The sequence below is a fragment of the Dipodascopsis tothii genome (genome assembly GCF_038497935.1).
Source record: "Dipodascopsis tothii strain CBS 759.85 unplaced genomic scaffold V1510scaffold_13, whole genome shotgun sequence".
Classification (NCBI taxonomy): domain Eukaryota; kingdom Fungi; phylum Ascomycota; class Lipomycetes; order Lipomycetales; family Lipomycetaceae; genus Neoaidaea; species Neoaidaea tothii.
In genome coordinates this window covers 358,684-374,318 of record NW_027117997.1, presented here as the reverse complement: position 1 = coordinate 374,318, position 15,635 = coordinate 358,684, and the positions used below count along the sequence as shown (strand labels likewise).

General features: G+C 49.3%; 4 protein-coding genes across 4 annotated transcripts; 3 read left to right on the top strand and 1 right to left on the bottom strand.

Annotated features, from left to right (window-relative positions):
- Nucleotides 1-596: 596 nt before the first annotated feature.
- Nucleotides 597-2,497, top strand: V1510DRAFT_364739 (putative siderochrome-iron protein; the record flags this gene model as incomplete). Its single annotated transcript, XM_066931203.1, has 3 exons — nucleotides 597-865; nucleotides 909-1,522; nucleotides 1,563-2,497. The coding sequence occupies 3 exons, from the start codon at nucleotides 597-599 to the stop codon at nucleotides 2,495-2,497; spliced, it is 1,818 nt and encodes a 605-aa protein (XP_066789285.1).
- Nucleotides 2,498-4,322: 1,825 nt separating this feature from the next.
- V1510DRAFT_377854 (OPT oligopeptide transporter protein-domain-containing protein) lies at nucleotides 4,323-7,057 on the top strand. The gene is made up of 2 exons (XM_066931593.1): nucleotides 4,323-4,362; nucleotides 4,405-7,057. The coding sequence occupies exon 2, from the start codon at nucleotides 4,417-4,419 to the stop codon at nucleotides 6,979-6,981; it is 2,565 nt and encodes an 854-aa protein (XP_066789284.1). The 5' UTR covers nucleotides 4,323-4,362; nucleotides 4,405-4,416; the 3' UTR covers nucleotides 6,982-7,057.
- A 1,793-nt stretch (nucleotides 7,058-8,850) lies between these two features.
- On the top strand, nucleotides 8,851-11,021 carry V1510DRAFT_122080 (major facilitator superfamily domain-containing protein). Its single transcript, XM_066930276.1, has 2 exons — nucleotides 8,851-9,322; nucleotides 9,360-11,021. The coding sequence occupies exons 1-2, from the start codon at nucleotides 9,160-9,162 to the stop codon at nucleotides 10,688-10,690; spliced, it is 1,494 nt and encodes a 497-aa protein (XP_066789283.1). The 5' UTR covers nucleotides 8,851-9,159; the 3' UTR covers nucleotides 10,691-11,021.
- A 197-nt stretch (nucleotides 11,022-11,218) lies between these two features.
- Nucleotides 11,219-13,810, bottom strand: V1510DRAFT_407051 (OPT oligopeptide transporter protein-domain-containing protein; the record flags this gene model as incomplete). Its single annotated transcript, XM_066932399.1, has 1 exon — nucleotides 11,219-13,810. The coding sequence occupies one exon, from the start codon at nucleotides 13,808-13,810 to the stop codon at nucleotides 11,219-11,221; it is 2,592 nt and encodes an 863-aa protein (XP_066789282.1).
- Between the last annotated feature and the right edge of the window lie 1,825 nt (nucleotides 13,811-15,635).

The following is a 15,635-nucleotide window of genomic DNA, read 5'->3' as shown; positions in this document are numbered from 1 at the left end:
TAGTGCTTCATAATAGTCCTAGAGGGCTTACGGCGAAGCGGCTAGTGGGAGCATTGCGCTCGCCCTACACGTATGCGACTCCCTTCACGAATAAAGTTTGATGTGTAGGCCACTTCGTGCCGATAGAATTCCCTCTACAACACCCATCTGTCTCATGAGAGCGAGCACAGCAAAACTTGGCGGCTAAAGCCAGGCGTTGTACGAACGGCGCGACGAACGGCGCGACGGAAGGCACCGCGCTAAGTCGGTCATGCACACCCAGAGTAGCTAGTCAGTGTACACTTGCAGGCACTAAACTTTTCGATCTCTTGAGTTTGGAGCCCAGAAGCAGTCGAGATGATCGCCTCTCTTCCCATTATTGGAAATATCTGATTCACCAGTATGAGTTATCTGATCTGGCCGGTCTCGGACCAGTATGAAATACGCCTAGACCGCGGACGACCGTATTCGCTAGCATTTGCTGCAGGAACTCTGATCCCGTGCCGTCCACATAGTGTACATGTCGCATTTACACGTCCATTATATATTTCACCCAAGTGTCCGCACATTTTTGATGATCGGTGAGCCTGATACTGCCTTGAAAGAAATAATTCATCATGGGTGTCCTTGACCTTGCAAGAGGTCGAAACGACGCTCGCACTGTGAACAACATTGCTGTGCCTGAAATTGACGGGGAGATCGGTGACGAGGCAAACATCGAGACTCCTTCCAAGGACTCGGACAATGTTAGTCTGGAGGCGCTCAATGAGAAGGAGATTGAACAGCACCCCGACGAGATCACCGATGATGCTCAGCTTGGTGTCAAAAAAGCTGAGGCCGCGGCCCTCGTCTGGGGCAGAAAGACTTTGTGGGCGACGTACGGCTGGTAAGTGGGCATACTGTTGAGACCGTGATCGTTAACATCATAGGATCTGGGTTTGCTTTTTCATGCTAGCCCTGCAGTCTGCGATCGGAAACAATGTGATCTATAATGCTTACTCCAAATTTCAGGACGCGTCGCAAGTCAGTACTGCTGGAATTCTGGCCAACATTGTTGGTGGCGTGCTCAAGCTCCCTATTGCCAAGATGCTCAATCTATGGGGACGTGCTGAGGGCTTTTTGGTGTTTGTCGGTGTGTACCTGCTGGGAATTATCGTTATTGCCTCGTGCAATGGCCCTAATGGCTACGCGGCTGGTTATGTGCTCTACTGGATTGGATACGATGCCATTTACATGATCCTCGATGTTTTCATGGCTGACACGTCCGGTCTGCGCAACCGTGCGTTTGCCTTTGGCTTCGCCAGCACTCCTTTCATCTGCACTGCTTTCACCGGCTCGCTGGCGGCCAACTCTTTCTTGAAAACGTCCACCTGGCGGTGGGCTTATGGCGCCTTTGCCATCATCATGCCCTTTGTTTTTGTTCCCCTTGCCGCTGTCTTCAAGTACTACCAGCTCAAGGCTGAGAAGTTGGGTATCTACAAGCGTGAGACCACCAACCGCACAATGCTCCAGTCCACAGTGCACTATATTCATGAGTTTGATGGTAAGCTCCAAATCGTCGCGAGAAGGGCTAACAGCATTAGTCATCGGTGCCCTCCTCCTGATGGCTGCTTTCATTCTGTTCCTCCTGCCCTTCAGCTTGGAGAGTTACGGAAGAGCCCAATACAAGAGTGCAACTTTCATTGCCATGGTTGTCATCGGTTTCCTGCTCTTCTTCGTGTTTGCTGCTTGGGAAAAGTATTTTGCTAGAGTCCACTTCGTCCGTTGGGAGCTATTTAAGAAGCCTACCGTTCTCGGCGCCTGTGTTCTCGCTGCCGTTATTTACTTCAGTTTCTATTCGTGGGATCTCTACTTCTACTACTTCGTCATCGTGGTTTACAACCTGGGAGTCTCGAAGACAGGATACGTGACTCAGATTTACAATGTCGGTTCGTGCTTCTGGTCTGTCGTGTTTGGCGTGTACGTACGTATGACCAAGCACTTCAAGTACGCGTGCCTATTCTTTGGTCTTCCCCTGATGATGCTCGGTGCCGGTCTTATGATCCACTTTCGTGGCGAGGACGGTGGCATTGGCTACATTGTCATGTGCCAGATTTTTATCGCTTTCGGTGGCGGCACGCTCACGATCGGTGAGGACATGGCTGTCATGGCTGCTGCGGACCGCGACGGAGTGCCGATGATGCTGTCGTTGATCAGTCTTTCGGCTAGTGTTGGGGGTGCTATTGGTGACGCCGTCTCGGCTGCTATCTACACCAACACTTTCCCGAAGGCTCTGCGGGATGCTCTTCCTGCGGACATGAAGGACCAGTACGAGTCTATCTACCTTGGTGGCTATCTCTCGCAGCTCAATTACACCGTCGGGACTCCGACCAGAGATGCCATCAACTATGCGTGGGGCTACAGCCAGAAGTGGGGTTCCGTCTCGGCCACTGTTGTTCTTGCGTTGGCAATTCCTGCGATCGCTGTCTGGAAGAACTATAACGTCGACAAGAAGCAGAACAAGGGTAACGTTCTTTAAGCTGAACCCCCTAGTTCCACTCCCAAAATTTTGGAAATCTTTGGGTTTTTGTATTTAGAGTACTGTCTTGTAAACGACTGCTCGTTAATGTGTATTAGTACTAGAAAGTAGATAGCTAGATCATAATTTGAGCTCGGCTTCTCAATTACACCTCGTGGATTTCCTGGCCTCGGCTTTTCGCCCGCAGGCTAGTTCCTGGGCAATGAGGCCAATACGTGGCCGTCACTTGACTACAAAAGTCTCAAGTACTGCACTGATATCGTCGGTGGCAGAGCTCACTACCGAGGTTAAGAGAGCCACTACTAGCTGTCCAGTAACTCTTGGCACAACTTGCTGCACGTGACCATAGTGAACCTCCTCTACTGCTTTTCTTGCACCAATGTTAGAGACGTCCGCTCCCGCAACAGCAGTGCAGCAGCGGTGTGATCTGGGGAAAAATGTGGGACGACATGAGTTCTAGGCACCGACGTTCAACTGTACCCTGTGGGGCACACATCTGCCAAGACTTCCTGACAGCAACAGCGTTGATAACGATAAGGCAGCCATGATCCAGCAGCGAGCTTGCTTGCAATGACGCAGAAGGAATCTGCAGTCTTTTGTAGAAGGACGCATTTACGGAGCGCTGCCAAGAGTTTTTAATAGGCCAAAACACACATAGCTATACACTAAGCCCTGCAACGCGTGCTACGATTTGTGTCCCAGCCATCTCAAATAGCAACAGACCTGTATCGTCGACTGATAGATCTGGTAACTGCCATAGGTGGAACAGCGCTCAAAGAGCTAGAATCACAGATTAGGGTGGTTGTGGACTAGGTCTACTACCATGAGGCGGTCGAGAGAAACGGACAGCAGCAGCGTCTTCGCCATAATGGTATCATATTGTGTTGCAAGAGGCAAAGTTGTCTGTGTTATCATTGGACACCCGCCACCGTACTCTAGAGGTTAACATCGTAATGTCTGGGCATGCAGAGCTTGGCCAAAGCGCAACTAGAGGTGGCCAAGGTGAAGGCACGGACGGAAGACTTGGAAGCCTAGTGCAGGGTTATGGTCCGAGATATCCGCCTGGTGTCCGCGGCCCGTGCGCATCATACGCTTGAAGTCTACTACTAAGGTGTATACCGTACGAAAAACACCGGAATCGGACCCTCAGGCTCGCGGCTTTATGTCAAATTCATACTAGGTCAAATTATGCATAAAGCTGCTCGAGGATTTGCGCCCGACTCGCAGACTTATACGCATAACTGAGACTGTTATACAGTGGACTTTGCTTATCACCCTAGCAGAAGACGCTTCCTTTCGACGTCCGATTCATTTAGAGAACCTCGTACATCTGCACCCGTCTTTGGTCAGCCTGTCGAACGGTTTTCGGGAAAACTGTAAACCGTAGAACAGGTGGCATACTTCGCCCGTTCCATTACAAAACGTGTTACATAGTCAGAGGCTCGTGCTGTACAGTAGGGAGGCTTTTAGATAGATTTAGCGGTCCAAATTCTGTTGGTGCGAGAAAGCAACGCCTCCACAGTAGCCAAACGAATCTGTTACCCTAGTACCTCAGACAGCACTAGAAGCCCAGACGCCATCCGCTTGGCCCACGATAGATCCAAGGCGGCAATTCATACATGTACCTTGGCCATTTCGCCTATTACCTCTTATCGTATTGCAAGAAAATAACAAAAGCCTCTTTTTCTTGGGAGCTGATAACAATTGAGTTTCTGGTCTTGACCAGTGAACCTCAGCTGGCGAATTTCGATGAAGCTGATGCTACTGCGAAAGCAAATTTGTATAAATACTAGGTCGCCGACGGTAGAATGTGCGTTCTACTCGACCTCTAATCAAAAGCTCTTCCTTACATCTACTACTCTCTGGTATGCATCCTGACCCTTCTGGGCTCTTGTTGACATGTGTAGAACTTCCTCGATATGGAGTTCAACGAGAAGTTCGACGAGAAGAAGGCTGCGACCGAGGTCCACGTCCAGCCCCTCGGAAGCACCGACGCTAGCAGCGATGTGGAACGCGAGCACATTGTTGACCGCATCAAGAAGCTAAACAAGGCCGGTGACTCTGCGGAAGATGACCCATTTGCTGATGCAACGTCTGCCTTCATTTACGAAAAGGTTATACAGCTCTCTGTGGAGTCGGCGCTTGAGATCCTGGAGAAAACTATCAAGGAGCACTATGACGATGTTAACTTTCCCACCGATACTCTAACGAGAATACAGGCTATTCTAGCTGGTCCTGAGGCCTACGGCGAAGACATCAAGACCTATGAGCTCGATGCTAGACTGGAGGCCTCCGTCATTGAGTATCATTCACCCTACCCTGAGGTACGCGCCGTTACAGACCCATTCGACGATCCTACCATTCCCGTGGAAACTATCAGAGCATACGTGCTTGGTGCCATTTGGGTTGCCATCGGTAGCTTTGTGAACGAATTCTTCTACGAGCGCCAACCGAGACTCACACTTCAAGCTACCGTGCTACAGCTATTCCTCTTTCCGTGCGGAAAGCTGACTCAGCTTCTTCCCGACTGGGGCTTCAAGTTCATGGGAACTCGTTACAGTGTCAATCCAGGCCCATGGACCCACAAAGAGCAGATGCTGGCAACGGTCATGGTAAACGTCGGGTCTCAAATGTCGAATTTCATGTCTTTTACTGTTGCGATGAGACACGAGCTGTTTTTCCATTTACCGTGGGTCAATTTTGGGTTTGTGTTCCTGATGAACTTCGCGAGTTTATTTTTCGGTTACGGGCTGGCAGGCTTAGTGCGAAAATTGGCTATTTTCCCAGTTAAGGCAATGTTCCCAACGGTTTTGCCCGCGCTCGCTCTCAACCGTGCGCTTCTCATTCCGGAGGCAAAGACGTCAATCAATGGCTGGACCATCAGTCGCCAGAAGATGTTCTTCTTGACGTTTGTTGCGTCCTTCGTGTACTTCTTTTTCCCTGATTTCATCTTTAAGACGCTCAGTACGTTCAACTGGATGACTTGGATTGCCCCGCAAAACGTCAAGCTAGCAATCATCACTGGCTCGTACCTGGGCCTTGGTGTTAATCCTATCCCTACTTTCGACTGGGCAGTTATTAATTACGCTACACCCCTGGTTGTGCCTTTTTTTGCGTTCATGAACAAGTTCGCCGGTGTCATTATGAGTGGCATGGTCCTCATCGGTCTCTATTGGAGCAATCATAAGTTCACCGCGTACCTCCCGCTGAACTCCAATACCATCTTTGACAACACTGGCAAGACTTACAATTTGTCTCGGATCGTCATCAACGGCGTTTTCAACGAAGAAAAGTACCGCAACTACTCGGTCCCTTACATGTCCGCGGGGCACATCATTGGCACTGGTGGTCTGTGGGCCGTCTACACTTGTGCGTTTACCTACATTTGCATCACGGAGTATCCTCTTCTCTGGAAGACTGCGAAGATGTACTGGCAAACAATTCGCCACCCCCGGAGAGCCAACCTGGACAACTTCGATGACCCACACTCAAAGATGATGGCTGCCTATCCAGAGGTGCCTGACTGGTGGTTCTTGGTGATTTTTATTCTTGGAATGGCCACTGGGCTTATTGCGCTTTGTGCCTGGCCGACGACTGTTCCTGTGTGGACAGTCATTGCAATTTTCATGTTCAACATCGGCATGTATATTCCGACGGTCATTGTTTACGCAACAACCGGCTATGCCATGGGCTTCGGAGCCTTCTCGGTCATTCTGGCTGGTTATATGGACCCCGGAAACGCTGTCACTAACATGATGGTGCGCATGTGGGGATACAACATTGACGAGCAAGCAGAGAGCTTCATTGCCGACCAGAAGCTCGCGCACTACTCAAAACTGCCTCAGCGGGCTGTATTTCGTGCGCAAATTGTTGCCACATTAATCCAGTGCTTCGGAACTATCGGCGCGGTTGATGCCCTTTTCAGTACGGTGAAGAACTTCTGCACTACTACTCAGGTTGACAAGTTCGTGTGCCAATTTCCGCGAACAGTTTACTCTGACGCCATCATGTTCGGTGTCATTAACCCGGATCGAGTATTAACAACTCTGTACCCAGCTCTCAAGCACTGTTTCTACATCGGGCCACTGATTGCTATCCCCTTCGCCCTCCTGAAGCTTAGATATCCTTTGCGCATGAAGAGCATTCACCCGGTTCTCATTGTTTCTGGCGCTACTTTCTGGGGTTCAACTTATAACTACAGTTATTACATTGGCGGCTTTTATGCGGCTTTTGCCTTCATGTACGTCATTCGCAGACGCTACACTGCTTGGTGGACTAAATACAACTACATCCTCACGTCCGGTCTTTCAGCCGGTGTTGCATTTTCCGGCATCGTCGTCTTCTTGGGCTTGCAGTACACCCAGACGACCTTGTCTTGGTGGGGAAATACCGTATACGCGGCCGGTGTTGACTACGCGCGTACGGCTTCGCTCAAGGAGATCCCGGCAGACGGGTTTGGGCTTAAGGTCGGCGAGTTTGATTAGTCTTGCTTATGTATCATCGTGATTTTAAATGTATGTGATTAGGGATTTTTATAAGCTAAACTTGTTTAATGCGTATTGATGCGATCTCCCGCTTGGAACTTCTGAGACGTCCAGTGTCTGACTGACACGAGGTCTCGTAGATTGCTCATGTGATGCCGAAGGTTCTCCGAGGCTACGGACAGAAAAGTCTTTGCTGACTTGTGAGTGAGGCATTTCTACGCAGGCCGAACTCTTTGCGCTCGGGCTGAGCCGCCACATCTGGCGCATGTACGGCTGCATCATTTCTGGTCGGTTTCTACACCATGCATGTCAGTCATTGGGACACGGATATGCAGGAACTTTATGTTAAACACGAGCCGTATCTTGGCTCTACGCCACCGTGGTCCAATAGAGAAACGCGTTTATCAGCATTGGTTGACAGGTGAGCACTGGAAAACGTACTCAATCAAGTCTGCCTTATCGGCCGTTAACTTGGAAGGGTAGCACTCAGATGTCTCTTAGCTCTGGAACGTATCACATGCCTACTAGCAGATCGTACCTTAGAACAACAGGCTCAGGACATGCGCTCAACCAATAGATCGATGGTTGAGGCTAGGTGCTCCAGAGATCTACATTCTTGTTCTAAGACCCCCGAAGTTCAATAAGGGCACAGAGTCAGCTCTGCCGGCCATTGACTAGGACATCGACGCCATTTGCGCAAACTTGGTAAGCAGTGTCTCAGGTCGGGATCGTATATCCTTATGTAGCGTAGGGCTGCGTCAGGACCTCTTTCCGGGGTTGCTGTGAGCCTGGGTATGCCAATTAAAGAGCATTGCAAGGGCTACAGGGCCAATAGCAAGCAAGTAATTCGGCAAATCTAGACGTCCGGCATGTGAGGCGCACAGGTCTGAGACAACAATGACTGTGTTTTCCGGTGAAATCGGCAGCACAGATGCGCTTTTCCGCTAGTGAAGGAGAGACACAGCCCGTTGAGCCTAGTTGGAGTGGTTGTGCTCAGTGACTGATAGCATTCGCGAGGGTTTTGTGCAAGAGCGCGTAAGAAGGGGTATGCTATCGCTGAAAGCTACGGACGTACGCTAGCGCAAGAGCTCTCCATATGCACACGCGAGGTTTCGCTATCAAATTTACGAGACGATAGGTACAAGGAGATGCCCGATTATTGGCCGAGTGCATGCACCTACCAACAAGCTAGGGCCCGCCTCATAGTTAGTCTGCGCTATCAGAGTTTTAAATCTATATGGGGGACCGCGCTGGCCGAGATTGGCGCCTCGCACAGTGCCACTGGGTGACACTTCTGGATGTTTGAGCGAAAATTCACGCATAATAAATGGTCGTTGTGCAATCATTGCTGGCGTTTGCGAGTGGCCATGGCTCGTGTTGACCCTAGCCTTTGGTTCTAGCACTGGATTTTAGTGCGTTTTGGGGTCACCGTGCTATCTGTAACCTATCACCCAACCAGAATCCAATGGATAAGCTCTTTTCAGATTGGCACGTGCATATCGGATGCACAGGTACGAGATTTTAGTCTGCAAACGGGAATGGCCTATGCACACGCTGCGGCAGTTGCTACGTTATAATCTTGGTTCGAGCTCACTCGTCAACTCCCTAATAGTCCCCGGCTGGCCGGTGCAATGCTTATCATTGGAATACATGTTATCGCACACAGACTGTGTTGTCCGTGTGCACTAGCCCACAGACGAGCTGTCCATTTACGGTAAAACGGACTCGCTTATTAACCGTACCTTGTATAGTTTCAGTAAAGTGCTGTGCAAGCGCATTCGTATAACAGCAGCAATGTACGAGCGCTAGTTTGCATGTGCTGAACGTCTATTGAAGTAGCGCATGCTAGCATCCTCGTAGGTGGCGATGGAATACTCGATGGCGCAGCATGAACGACAGTGATAGTGCTAAAGGCATTTCACAAGACAATTAGACGATGAGAAAGGTCTAATCCGTGCTGGCTGCTTAGCAGATGTTGTCAGCTAAGCTATCCTTATCATGTTCTCTTGATTGAATCACTATCGCTCAAACTCTTGGCAGAAAACTACTTAAGGTCCTGTCAATCTTCTATTCAATGCTCAGTTGACTTGAATCCAAGGCTTCCGTTCACTTTGCTTTTGTTCCTTTTGATTCAAGTCTTCCAGGTTCAATTGATTGAGCCTCTTCATCATAGCGAAAATGGGATACGATTACTACATGAACCCATTTGCCGAATGGGTCGGCTGGTTTCCCAAGCACATGCCCCGCGAGGAGCGTGTTCTCGTTAACAAGCTTGACTTCCTGATTCTCGTCTTCGCTTGTCTGTCGACCTGGGCAAACAACCTCGATGTCAACGCCATCTGTAAGTATGAGCAGTATTTACGGGTTCTAACAATAAGACAACGCCTATGTCTCTGGTATGGAGGCCGATCTGGAGCTTACGGGTAACCGTCTTAACTATCTCAACGCTGTCTACTGGGTTGGAACTATTGTCTTCCAGCTGCCGAGCAATGCTCTTTTGACTGTGGTGCCTGCTGAGTACTACGTCCCGACTTGTGAGGTCGCCTGGGGTATGTTTACCCTGGGAACTGCTTTTGTCAAGAACTACAAGCAGCTGATGGTCATGCGGTTCTTCGTTGGTGTCACTTCGACTCCTTGCTGGATTTGCAACGTTGCTATCATCAACTCGTGGTACAGAAAGCAGGAGCTTGGAAAGCGTAATGCTGTGTACTACTGCACCTACCCTCTCGGATCCATGTTTTCGGGCTACCTCCAAAACGCGTGTCTGACGCTTGACGGAAAGGGTGGTCTTGAAGGATGGCGCTGGTTGTTTATCGTCTGCACGATCATCACAATTCCTATCTCAGCCGTCGGTGTTTTCTTTTACCCGAACGTTCCATCGCACTGCAAGTCCAGATGGCTCACTCCTCGTGAGAAGGAACTGGCTCAAACTCGTCTGCTAGAGGAAGGATTTGCCCCTAGTGTTGGTCTCGACAGACGTATTCTTAAGAAGGTGTTTTCGGCGTGGCAGACTTGGGTGTTCTTCGTCCTTGCCAACCTCTTCTGGCAGACGCCTTACGCTTCAACTACTCCTTACCTTCTGTGGCTCGGAGACGAGATTTACAACAGTGGAAGCGTCTATGACACTAACATGACCAACAACCTTAGCACTGTTGGTTACGCTATTTCTATTGTCTCCGCCATGTTTTTTGCATTCTATAGTGACTGGACTCGAAGAAGATGGGACTCCATGGTTCTGGCCGGTGTCGTCGTTCTTGTTTGCAACTCGATGCTCATGTACTGGAAGATCTCAAATGCGGCGAAATTCTTCGCGTTCATTGCTCTCGGTTTCTGTAACGGTCCAATCAACCTCGTCCTGGCCTGGGTGGCGGAGTCCCTTGCACACGATCTTGAGGTACGCGCTCTTGCGCTTGCATTTGTGAACATGGGCTATTGCATTCTTGCCCTTATTCTTCCTCTGTCTGCTTGGCAGACTGTCGACGCTCCGAGATACTATGCTGGATACATCTGGTCTGTCGTTATCAGTGTTCTCGAGCTCATCCTCATTCCTCTGCCGATGTACCTCGACCGCAGAGATGAGAAGCTTGGCCTTCGCAAGGTGGCCACCCATGACTTTAAGCCCAACGGCGTGGACGAGATCTCCTTCGAGGTTGTCGAGTCTGAGCTGAAGGGCGAAAAGCAGGTGAACGTTTCTGTAACGGAGGCGTAATGTTTTAAGCGGTGTTTTTTTTTTATACGGCACAGTAGGAATAGGTTCATAGAGAAATCAACAAAGTAACATGATGATTTTGTCAATATTTCGACTTGCTTTGTACCTTTATGCTTGAATTACACGAGATCATGACATAGTAATAACTATATATGAAATAAACTAGACACGGGAGCGGTTTTCACAAATTGAATGCGTCTAATTTTTTTTTTTGCGCCCAGGTCGTTGACGTGAAAAGGTGGTAGACGTTAAAACTAGTTGCTATCATGGATGCATAACTGTGCGCATTTCAAACGCGTCTTTTATATGGGAGCGCGCGCCATGCAGTTACGCAGGCATCGACAAGATCGTCAAGCAAAGTAGGCAAGAATACCAATGCTTGCATGAAATTAGTACAAAAAAGGTATAGAGAAAAAACAGTGCATTTTCGCGTAACAACAGGAACCGAACACTAAATAACACAAACTTGAGTAGGCTAAAGCCACTCGCAACATTTACTAAACTTAACATGAAATTAAATCATGGTGCTCAAACCCAGGTTCCGTTGGCACCGCCAAAGTATCCAATGGCCGGAACATCCTTTAGAGTAGCCACACCAAGACCGTCGGCGGTAGAACCGCTAATGCTGTTTCCCCACCATGTAAGGGTTTTCGGGTGATACTGTAGGGCCAAGAAGATAAGAATGCCCGAGAACGCAACGCCGGCTGACACGCCCGAGTAAATAATGTAGTTATAGCGAGCCCACCAGGCGAGGTATCTCGTGCGCAGGTAGTACATAAATGCAAATGACAGGTAGAAGCCACCGGTGTAGTAACTGAGATTGTAGTTGGATCCCCAAACCTGGAAACCTCCCAGGAAGAGCACCGGGTGGAATCCCTTGAAGTACTTGTGGAGAAGAGGGCGAGCAAGCACCATAGGAATAGCGATGCAAGCTCCGATAAGGAACGACCATCTCATAGTCGGGTAAAGATGATCGAAGGTACGCGAAGGTCCAATGACACCAAAGAGGACGGTCTCGGAATAGATTGAGTGCGACCAGGCACAGTAGAATCTTGCTGACTGCGTATAACTGCAGAAGTTCTCAAGTGTATGAGCGAACTCGAGAGCACCCGATGTAATAAAAACGGAGAGAATAGTGGCAATCGCCTGACCCCTGAAGACGGCCCGCGGAGGCAGCTTAGCGTAGTGCCCGAGCTTCTGGTCGCCGACGTAAGTCTCCGATTGATTTTCAATGACGTAGCCGAACGTCCGAAGGAAAAGGCACGCCAGGCCACTTCCGGGAACGAGGTATCCACCAAGAATAGTTCCCAGCATGTTCGGGTTGAGGAAGAAACCCGTCGACGAGTACAGAACCATGAAAGGAACTAGCAGTGCGATAGCTGCAAGCAGAACGACAATAACAGTCCACACGGGAGTGTCTGTAGGGTATGCTCGCATGGCGACGCAAGCAAAAATCAAGGAAATGGCAAAAATAATGAAGAACCACCAGTCCGGGACCTCCTTATACGCCTGCATCATCTTTGAAATCGGATCTCTGTAGTCGGCGTAATTCGATGACTTTCTGTTCTTAAGACCCTTCACGAACCCAAGAACAGCGTCTCTGAAGGTGCGCCACTCGGTTGCGAGGATGTAAACGAACGCAAACGTGTAGTTAGCGTAAGCAACACAAGTGTACATGAGATTTCCAGCAGAGATATAAGGAGGAGAGTACTTGTGATAAAGCGTCGCATCCAATTTGTTGTTTTTCAGAACCTTAGTAAGACTGTAGCTCGCGCCGTATCTATCGTACACATTGCTGGTGTTTGGTGGGATGTAAGAGGTGAACTTGTAGTTGGTGTAGTACATGATCAGCATGACAATAGCACCCACGACAGCACCGAAGTATTTATTGGCGTAGGTGAAAAACGGTAGAACCTGTGGCGTGGCGTAGTTAATCACCGACCAGTCGAAACTAGGAATGGGGTTAAAACCCGCACCAATCTTTGAACCAGTGACGAATGCAAGGTTCTTGTTCGTGGGTGCGATCCAGGTCATCCAGTTAAAAGTGCTCAAAGCGGTGAATAGGTAGTCAGGAATGAAGAAGTAGACAAATGAACCGGCCAGTAAGATATTGAACAGCTTGTACTTGCTGATAGTCCAGCCGTTAATATTCTTCTTAGACTCGGGTACCAAAAGAGTTCTGTTGAGCTGCAGAGTCGGAAGAATGGTCGGCCAGAGCGCCTTGCTGGGGTACACGGCCCAACGTCTCATGATACCAGCAAGTCCAAGGCCGAACAGCTGGGTGCTGAAGTTCATAAGAAGGTTGAAACCAAACGTAGCCCAGGCCTGGCCATAGAACAGATCCTCGCGAACCACCGGAGCGTATTGACCCCAGACACAGCTCTGCGAACCGACATTGGTAATGATTGTAGTAAACATCTGCTCCTTGAACGACCAAGGACCAGGGTTCAGGTTCACCGTCCACTTCCAGATCTTGAACTTCCAAGCCGGAAGATACTTGGCAGCAAACTGACCGCAAGGCACGGTCAACAGCATGATGACCTGCGCAGAAAGTGTGAAGTGCGGCTGGCGGAAGTAGATGAGCTGATTGATGAAGGCACCAACGCAAACCCAGAAAATGCCAATGGTGTACGCGCGGAAAGTCTCAACGGGGATTGACGTATCGTCTGTAGGACTGACCACAGCTCTCACTTCGGGATAAGGTGAATGAAACTTAATAAGCGAGGCCTCCAGACGGAGGTCAAGGTCGTAGAGAATATCGCCTTTACCGTAGACATTCTCGCCGAGAAGCAGCTCCTTTATTCTGTTCATAGTGGCAGTGGGGAAGTTAACATCGTGCTCGTGGTAGGAAACAGCGTAAAGAAGAACTTCGCGGGCCTCGACAGGCGACATCAGGCGAATTTTCTCAACAAAAAATTGAGAGTCGTCAACCAAGATGTCATCCATGTCTCCAGCAGCGCGAATTCTGTCGATGACAGCCTCGCTACTGTGAAGAATAAAATCTGTCTTCTCCGAGATCTCATAGTCGCTGCTGAAGCTTTGGTCCTTGGATTCAGTGTCAACCTCGGCCACGCCCTCAACGGCCGCGACCTTTTCGTCAAGGCTTCCAGTCGATGCCATCTCTATAGAATATTTAGAATTTTCAGACAAGCATGTCGACTGGAAGATGCGGAGACGGGCATTTATAGCTCATTTCTCATCGCCTTGTCTTCGGAAAGGGTATATTCTCTCAAGAGTAATACGAATCTTGATACAGTACTAATGAACCAGCCCTTGACCCACTTAATGCATGCTAACGGCGTAAATGATTGTGTTAGACGGTAGTGTCTCATGACAAGACTGAAATGCAGCTTGGTTAAAGCCTATCAAAAGCCTAAAGTGAGGGTATATCCGACGGGATGGTACCTCAGGTCCGACCGTCGTTAGAGCTAGATACACCGCCTCCCAAGTTCTTTAATTGGTTTATCTGGCCGATTCCTTGCGTCATGGAAAAGTAGGAAAACCACCTTGACAGCTGTCAGCAGGCTATCGTTCACTGTACTTCAGCTAGGTGCCGATACCGAAGTCGTGCATTCTACGGGAATTGCACCATTATGATGTTACATTGGCTACATGTGAGTATTACACTACGACCAAGCCGCCCCAGCTAAATTATTTCGCTGCGAGAGCCGTACCAGCGACGCTTGGCGACGACTTGGCCCCGGGTAGCTCTTATCTGTGTATTGGCTATTTAAGCTGTGCCTGTGCGCCGCTGTGGCGTTTTAAAGCCAAACTCTGCACAGCCCGTCCCCTCTCGTGACCTTGAACCAGACCCCGGAAGTCGTTCAAGGAGGCTCTTTGAACAGATTTACAATAGTTATGTAGAGCTGATTTGCGTGCTGTGCAATTACATTTCACGTACCCTTGATTCGGTGGAGTAAACGAGATCGGGAAAACCGGTTTGTAGCAATACCTGGGTCAGTTTATGCAATACGCACTCAGACCTCGCACTAGTAGAATGGAGGACAGTGAGTGCTTGGCTTGTGCATGCATATCTACTTATCGCGCCACTCAGCAGCTATAGAGCCTCCTTGGGCCCGGAAAAAGGTTTAATTTCTGCATTCCTCGGCCAAACTGGCAAGCCACTCGGGAATAGCTAGCCTATCGCGAAATTGAGCGGCAATCTGCGTAAATGAATAAGCTCTGCGACTCCATCTTCGCATACATTATAATTGCCAAGTAACACGCGGGAGGCCGAGCCAAGATTGAGACTGAATCAATTGCGGAAATTACCACAGCCTCTTAACTCATCCAGATAATTACTCCAACGACGGGAGTGTTACTGCGCTGGCAAGGCTGACAACAATAGTTCGTCTGCCCCAGTTTGATGGCTGTGTAGAACTTAATTCCGTTTATCGAAGACTGCAGGCTTACGTTGCCATCAATTACGGAACCCAATTGAAGCAATCATTGGCTCTTTGTCTATGGGCATGTGCGCAAGCCGGCTTGGCAAAGCCGAAGTTACCAATCGGTATTGGAGATTGGCTGGCAAATGTTATCTGCCTCCCGGCAGTTGCAGTACCGAAACACTAAACTACTTAGCTAAAGTTAAATACTTCATTAATGCTCTCTTATCGTGTGCAGCGAACTATATCGAGCTGCTAGCGTCGGGTAGCTTATGGGCGGATAATGTTTCGGCCGGCTATTAGATTTTTTTTTTGGGTGAAGCATTTGGAGCACGCACAAAGGACTCGAACAGTAGCAGCGAGCGGTCGCAAGAGCCAATGAATCGGAACGAGCTTCTTTGACAGCTCCTCGTGCAAAATGCACTCAATACCAACTCATAAATCTGAGTCCACTGCACACCTTCCTCGCAAATTTCCGATCTCTGGAAGTCGCCCTCCCTTTCGAGTTACTCGGATCCTTGCGAAGACGTGATGATGTACAGAGTGAAAAATTCTTTCTT

Excerpts from the sequence above, each read along its gene's own strand:
- V1510DRAFT_377854 (XM_066931593.1), top strand. The coding sequence starts at position 4,417 with ATGGAGTTCAACGAGAAGTTCGACGAGAAGAAGGCTGCGACCGAGGTC.
- V1510DRAFT_122080 (XM_066930276.1), top strand. The coding sequence starts at position 9,160 with ATGGGATACGATTACTACATGAACCCATTTGCCGAATGGGTCGGCTGG. Across the intron at positions 9,323-9,359 it reads CCTCGATGTCAACGCCATCT|ACAACGCCTATGTCTCTGGT; the intron begins GTAAGTATGAGC and ends TCTAACAATAAG.